We start from the raw sequence: 7,929 nt of genomic DNA, 5'->3' as shown, positions 1-7,929 counted from the left end.
CATCTATAATAGTCCAGACCACCCGTTAGCACGATATTGTCCGCTTTCGCACACAAGGCCTCACGGTTTGCCTTTGACGATAGGGATGATAGCCGAAACCCCCCACACTCACTCGTCAAAATGCGTCATGCTAGGGATATCTACACCCTTATAAGGCATGTTTCGTTCTCCTCCCCAACCGATGTGGGATCTTACAATTTTTCAAAATAAAATTTCTAAATTTAGAATCTATCTTGGGCACTTAAAATTATTATTTTTATTAAAACGATTTTACGGAAAAACTCCGGTTCTTACATTCTCCCCTCCTAATAAAATTTTTGCCCTCGAAAATTCAAACTACTCGATATATCCTCCTTGAAGCATTCTATCGTGTCGATGTTCCCTCTCACCTTCCGCTGCGTCACTCTGATAATTTGTCACTATGAGTCCGACTCACTCCGCTACCTCGAACTAAATTTTTCCTTTAACCCAAATACCGCCTTTGTAATATTTTCCAAAACTTTCAAAACAAGCTTATTCTAAACCAGTTCATTGTTAAAGCTTTCTCAAAAGAGTAAAAAATCATTTACTCGGAAGTCGATTACTTTAAATCACGATTTTCTTAAATAAAAACTTTTCAATTTGAATCCCTTTCGATAAGATAAATTTAGAAACCAAATTCACAAATTGATAAAAATCAAAGAACTCACTTTTCTTTTAAACCATATCATTTAACCCAAGAGTTCCGTCCTAGTTTTAAAATCAAATCATTTAAATCCAAAGTTTCAAACCAAATTTCAAAATCATTTTAAACTTTAAAACTTTTTACAAGGTTCAAAACCATACCGGTTAGAAGTTTGGAAATCATAATTAAAAACCGCAAAAGCATCAATCGGCACTTCCCTTGCCATCAGTGCTGAGACCCACCTATCAACCGATATGCTGCAACTCCACGAACAGGTATTCCAGAACATGCCTTGTCATCCTCACTACCTCTCCGTTAACGTGATTGACCTTGTCCACCTGTTTCTATTCGGGTTTCTTTTCCACACCAAACAATCGATATCAAGGTGATCAATCTCAATATCTAAAGCTCAGTGCTTTAATTATTCCCAAAAGCACTCACAAACAAGCATGCTATGCATATCAAGCAGATAACCTAAATAGCATGAATTTAAAAAAATGACTCAGAGTATGCAACGAAACACAATCGGTCTACCCTTCAGGCTCACGAGGATGAACTGCTCTGATACCATCTATAACAGTCTAGACCACCTGCTAGCACAATATTGTCTGCTTTGTCACACAAGGCCTCACAGTTTTTTCTTTGACGATAGGGATGATAGCCGAAGCCCCCCACACTCACTCGTCAAAACGCGTCATGCTAGGAAGAGGTATCCACACCCTTATAAGGCATGCTTCATTTTCCTCCCCAACCGATGTGGGACATGCCTTATAAGGGTGTGGATACCTCTCCCTAGCATGACGCATTTTGACGAGTGAGTGTGGGGGCTGCGGCTATCATCCCTATCGTCAAAGGCAAAACCGTGAGGCCTTGTGTGCCAAAGCGGACAATATCGTGCTAGCTGGTGGTCTGGACTGTTACAGATGGTATCAGAGCCGGAGCCCGAATCGATGTGCCAGCGAGGGCGCTGGGCTCCTTTCGGGGGGTGGATTGTAAGGTCCCACATCGGTTGGGGAGGAGAACGAAGCATGCCTTATAAGGGTGTGGATACCTCTCCCTAGTATAACGCGTTTTAACGAGTGAGTATGGGGGGCTTCGGCTATCATCCCTATCGTCAAAGGCAAAACCGTGAGGCCTTGTGTGCCAAAGCGGACAATATCGTGCTAGCGGGTGGTCTGGACTATTACAGATGGTATTAGAGCTGGAGCCCGGATCGATGTGTCAGCGAGGGCGCTGGGCTTCTTTAGGGGGGTGGATTGTAAGGTCCCACATCGGTTGGGGAGGAGAACGAAGCATGCCTTATAAGGGTGAGGATACTCTCCCTAGTATGACACGTTTTGACGAGTGAGTGTGGGGGGCTTTAGCTATCATCCCTATCGTCAAAGGTAAAGCCGTGAGGCCTTGTGTGCCAAAGCGGACAATATCATGCTAGGTGGTCTGGGCTGTTATACGTTGGCCTGGTTTTGGGCCAAAATCTTTAAAATTAGTGTCAAAATTCGTATTTTTAATATTTCTACTTTCCTAAACTATAAAATTTAATTTTTTAATATCTTTGAATAATAATTAATTTATTGGCTAATTATTTATTAATTTTCTGGAGTTTACATCCTACCCACCTAGTTGAAAATTTTGTTCCCAAAATTCATATTCAGATACATGACAATAGGTGTGGGGTCACTTCCCATTCCGGATTTCAAGCTCTCAAGCGTGTTTCTCAATTGTAACTTGACTCCAAGAAACCTTTACTAACGGTACTACTCTTCTCCGTAGTCGCTCAACATTGGTATCGTCCATTCTAACCGGAAGTACTCGAAACGTTAGATCTTTTTCTAATTAAACTGATACGGTAGCAAAACAATTTGATACGTTGCCCGCCACCAATCCGTCTTAGTACTTGAAAGGGCTCAATACACCTCGGTTTCATCTCCTTAGTCTTGATTACCCCTCGATTCCAGCCTATTGAGGTAACCTCGAAGAATGCGTAACTTCTTTCCTTAAACTATCTAGGTTTTCTCTCCTGGTCCATATAATTTTCCTATCGGCTTTGCTCAATCAAAATCTCAACTTGAATTCGTTTAGTTTTCTCCATTGTCTTGGCTTTCAATTTGGGACCTAGGATGCTTGAGCTTCCAAGGAATAGTCTTCCTTATACCCTGTCAAATGCTGAGTTATATACACCGCTACTTCATATTTCGTGATACATCCTAGTAACTTTAAGGTGAATCAAAGATTCGCTCATGTGTGCTTCAGGCAATAGTTCCCGTGTCAACTTTCGACATTCGGCACACTAAGTCTTTTCTTATATATTTAAATTCCATTCTTGTATTCCATTGATCTCTTCTTGATTCCCTTGCCCAACAAGCTTCGATATTCTTGGTAGCTTCTTATCCACTTACTACGGTCTCCAAATCGCGGCCTTACAATTGTTTAACATTTGTAGTTGATCCAGTCTGACACCCCCATCCACTTTCTCATCTTTCAACCTAATATTCCAAACTTACTTAACGGTTCATTCTCTTTAATTGTCCTTCAAATAATACTTAGAGACTTCCTGCTCAGGAAATCCACTAATAGATCATAACATTGCATTAGCACGTCTCCTAAGCCCTTTGGTAATGTATCGTAGTAAGCCTTAAACGGTTCGTCAGCTTTAGGTAATCACGAGTATTGGCGTTGTAGTTTTTTCCTTTTTCTCAAGATTCGAAAGCTTCATTCGCATTCAGGCATCCATACAAATAGTGCATCCTTACGGTTCAATCTATAGAATTTAAACTTCACAACTCCCCATGATCCTGCACATGCTCAAGATTCATGTTCTGCATCCACCAGTCATGTTATAAGGAACTAAATATCTGAGGATTATATCTAAGAATTGTGCGCGATACAAAATCAAGCTCAAGTTGATTTCCGAAAAGATTATAAACTCAAAGGATGAATTACCAACCTAAACGGTATTCACAAGAAATCAAAAGGATTATAAACCCTAGTGTATTTTTGTTGTTTTATGATGTTTGGGTTTGAGATGTTGTGTATGGGTATGATGGTTGTGGCTTAGGTTATGTATGTGTGGATATTGGAGCTTGATTGGTGATTTTGAAAAGCTTGGAAAGGGTTTGGTGGTGCAAAATCTGTTCTTGGAAGTGTTGAGGCCTTGAGAGCTTGTGGATAAGTGGTTTGGAAGTGCTCCGGTGGAGCTTGGGAAAAATCGGCTAAGGTATGGTTTCGGTTTTCCGTATCTAATATGTAATGTGGTAGGAAATACTTAGGCTAGAGGCCCTAAGATAGGCATTGAATGGTTGATGTTGTTGAATGATTGAGATATATGATGTGGTCATATATGTGATGATGATTATTGATGCCTTGGTGGTATGACGTATGAGAAATATGCATGTTGTGATATATGCTTGATGATTGGTTATGGTTGAATTGTGGGTTGAACCATGTTGATGGTGAGTATGATGTTGTTTGTGTACCATAATGATTTATTGGAATTGGTGTTGTTGAGAATTGGCATGAGAAATAGTATATGATATGTCAATATGTTTGAGTTTGAGCCACTTGGGTGAAGTGGGATAAAATGATGATATAGTGATTTTGTATATTGTGGGTTATGTGTCAATGTGTGAGTTGAGGAGGCTTGATGTTGAATTTGATACGTTTGAATTGATTTCAAGGAAAAGGGATGAAATTGGCATGTTTTGGTTGATTTTGGAAAGAGTTGAAAATGGTTTGTTTTGAAAATGGCATATTGTGGTTTTGTATGAAAATATGGTTTTTTGGGCATACTTTGACGGGACATAACTTGGACTACGGATCTCCGTTTTGTACCAAATCTGTTTAGAAATGAAATTGGATCCGGGATGTCTATGCCGTTCGAAGAATGGGTGAAAAACGATTTAAAATGAGGAAGTTATGTCCGTTGGAAGATTGGGGTGTAAATCTGTGAAATTCTGCAGCTTTTAACTTAGAAAATTTTTAGCAGAACGACCCCTTGCGCGTGGGCGCACCTGGCGCGTACGCGCCGATCTTCCGAGAAGTGCCATCCATGCGTACGCGTGATGTGCGCGGGCGCGCCGATTGTGCTGCACCCAATGCCCAGCCATTTTCCAGAGAGTTATGCCAGGACTGTGCTGGTGTTATGCCTGGGGCACGAGAACACTCGCGCGTACGCGTGGTTGACGCGTGCGCGCCGATGGGCAAGTTTGGTATCCACGCGTTAGCGTGCATGACGCTTACGCGTCGATGAGTTTTTAAGGCCATCCACGCGTGCGCGTGGAGTGCGCGTACGCGTGGCCCTGTTTTCATCTCAAAGTTGATTTTTGAGTTTTAAAAGCCAAATTTCATACTTCTAAGTCTCCGATCTCACCATTTATATCTTAAATCATTATGATATGCCTAGCTATGAGAGAAGGAGCTAGTGGATGTGGAAACTTGCGAGTGAAGCAAGGGAAAATGATTGATCAAGGAGGATCATTGATGATCATGTGAGATGTGGAGGATGGTGGTGGAAGTGCTTGTATGCCATTGGCCGAAGGGCCGTAATTGTTTATGAATAGGCTGGTTCTGGATTAAACCGTGAGCCGGAATAGCTGTGTATGCTATGGATATTGGCTGGTTATGGATTTAACCGTGAGCCGGATGGCTGATATGGATGTTGATCCATGGATGAGAATTCATGCATGTTGATGCTGAATTATTGATAATTGTGAAATTTGCACTTCCACTATCTGAGTACGAGTTTCCTTGGGTAGTAGCAGTGGCTAGCCACCACGTGCTCCAGGTTGAGACTCGAAGCTATGTTAACCCTATGTTGTAAGTGTGGCCGGGCACTGTGAAAGGCCCGGATGAGCTCGAACCCCCGTAAATATTCACCAATGAGGGTGATGTATATGGATCATGTTTATGATCAAGTTTATAACGAGTATAACTCGAATTTGGGGATGCACGACAGAGGGACAGTCCAATGGTTAGCGACCAGGACTTGTCGGGTTGGCTCTATAACCGACAAGATGATATCATCAGCCACTAGGGACAGGCATTCATCATATGCATACTATATGAATTGTTTGAGATTGCCTATTTGACTGCATATTACTTGCTAATTGGTGTCCCGCTGATGCATGCTGGAGACTTCTAGATTTGCGAAGATCCTTTGTTCTCGGGGCTATGTTTTGATTTATATGTTTTGCTTAGATACTTTTATCTCCATTAAATAATATAAACTGTGATGACTCCTCTTATGGGAGATTTTGGAGAATAGGTTTTATGTATTTGTGTCCCTTTGGGTTTCCTTTGGGGTTTTCCTTATTTTATCATATGTATATATATTGTTATGCTCGGACCGGTTATCTTCGCATCCGGATCTTGAGTCTTGATATTCCTGTTTTTGACACTCTTTTGTATATATATAATCACGCGTTGGTTATCCTTGTTCGTTACGTTATCGATCGGAGTGTTGCGCTTTCGAGTTGCGGTTTTTGTTTACCCCTTTTTCTACAAAGGCTCCTAGTTATAATCAATCATTCATACTACTATACGTACTAAATTTTTATTTTAGAGGTCGTAATACCTTGCCATCTCTGAATTATGACTTAAGCACAAGACTTTGTATGGTAGGGTGTTACAAGAAATAGAATTGGGGAGACAATTAAATCTTTTGCAAACAAAGAATCCGAAATAAAACCTCGAGCAAGTTATAAGGGAAAAATAATTGATCGAGTCACGAAGGTCCATGATTACTAAGTCTATCGCCCAATCAATCTTTCTCCATTATAGCTCACCATCACTGAATTCAAACACTACCGCTCACAACCATCAGCTTTTTCAAACCCTTCAGACATAAATCAAATTGTATATTCAAAGCAATTTAGCAACACACGGTACGTTGATAACCAGTCCAATTCTATCAACAGTAAGCAAGAAGGAACCTTGAGTCTAAATATTATAAGTTGAGAAGTTGGTATATACACACTCGAGTCACAACTAAGTCTTAATACTTTCAGCTCTAAATCGTCACCTACGTTATACACTATGTCTAAACGCGGCATTCCCAATATCATATAATGCAATTAGAATTCTATTAACATTTTTTAGGATTACCTCCACCTTGTGATCACGATTGATAAGCATCCTGAGCCTTTCTGTGGGAGCAATTTCTAGAGATATGACCCGGTGCCCCGCACCTATAACACAGACCTAAACCCTTTTGGCACGGCCTATTCAGATGAAAAATTTTGCACCTTTGGCACCTCACATCCTCTGAGTAAGGCGTCACTTGCTTCCCTTTATCACTCCTCTGGCGACTGCCACTCCTCTTGAACTCTTGGCCCCTTGGTGCAAAATTCTGATTATGGTCCCTTCGGCAGAACTCCCAACTTTCACCCCCTGCCATAGCAGCCTTCTTTAAACATTCTTCTGCGACCCTGCTCTTGTTTACCAAGTCTGAGAAAATTCTGATTTCCATTGGGCCCACAAAACTCAATATATCACTCTGAAGTCCTCCTTCGTATTTGATGCACTTCCACTCCTCAAAGTCTCTTGGAGCTCCTTGACAAATCCTAGAGAATCGGCACAATTCCTTAAACTTGTTTGTGTATTCAACGATCGACATCTGACCCTGCTTCAATTGCAACAGTTCAAGCTCCTTAGCCGTTCTGACCGAGTTAGGGAAGTATTTCTTGTAAAACTCAGTTCGGAATGCATCCCAGGGTATAACAACATCACCATGCTGCAGAAGACGTCGCGTCCCTTGCCACCAATACTGGGCTTCACCCGCTAACTGATAAGTTGCAAACTCAACACGTTGATATTCAGGGACTTGTTGTGCTTGTAAAGCCCGCTCAATTTCTTGAAACCAGTTGTTAGCCTCAGTGGGGTTCGTGGTTCCTCCAAAGATTGGTGGATGTATCTTCAAAAAAGTTGCAATGGTCATTGGCCCGTTATCCCCATTAGCGCTGTTCTTGTTTCCAACTTGATTCCCTAGCGTTTCGGCTGTCGCCTGCATAGTCGCAGCCATATTTTCCAGGGCAGCCATAAACTTCACAGGGTCGTTTCCCATCGTTTCAAGGTCCGCAGTACCTATTCTACCTCTACCTCACCCGCGACCGCGTCCACGAGTCACCATCTGGTTCCTATTCACACCAAACAAGTGATATCAAGGTGATCAGTCTCAATATCGCAAGTCTAGTACTTCAAAGCCCCAAATGCATGCTCATGAACATTCATGCCACATTTATCAGTTAGATAACCTAGTTTGGCATGAACGA

The 7,929-nt window shown here is 41.6% G+C and overlaps 1 protein-coding gene across 1 annotated transcript; it reads right to left on the bottom strand.

Annotated features, from left to right (window-relative positions):
- Positions 1–6,776: 6,776 nt before the first annotated feature.
- LOC107488329 (uncharacterized) lies at positions 6,777–7,721 on the bottom strand. Its single transcript, XM_016109060.1, has one exon. The coding sequence runs from the start codon at positions 7,719–7,721 to the stop codon at positions 6,777–6,779; it is 945 nt and encodes a 314-aa protein (XP_015964546.1).
- Positions 7,722–7,929: the final 208 nt, after the last annotated feature.

Source organism: Arachis duranensis, chromosome 5 (assembly GCF_000817695.3).
Source record: "Arachis duranensis cultivar V14167 chromosome 5, aradu.V14167.gnm2.J7QH, whole genome shotgun sequence".
Classification (NCBI taxonomy): domain Eukaryota; kingdom Viridiplantae; phylum Streptophyta; class Magnoliopsida; order Fabales; family Fabaceae; genus Arachis; species Arachis duranensis.
This window is presented reverse-complemented; position numbering and strand designations above follow the sequence as displayed.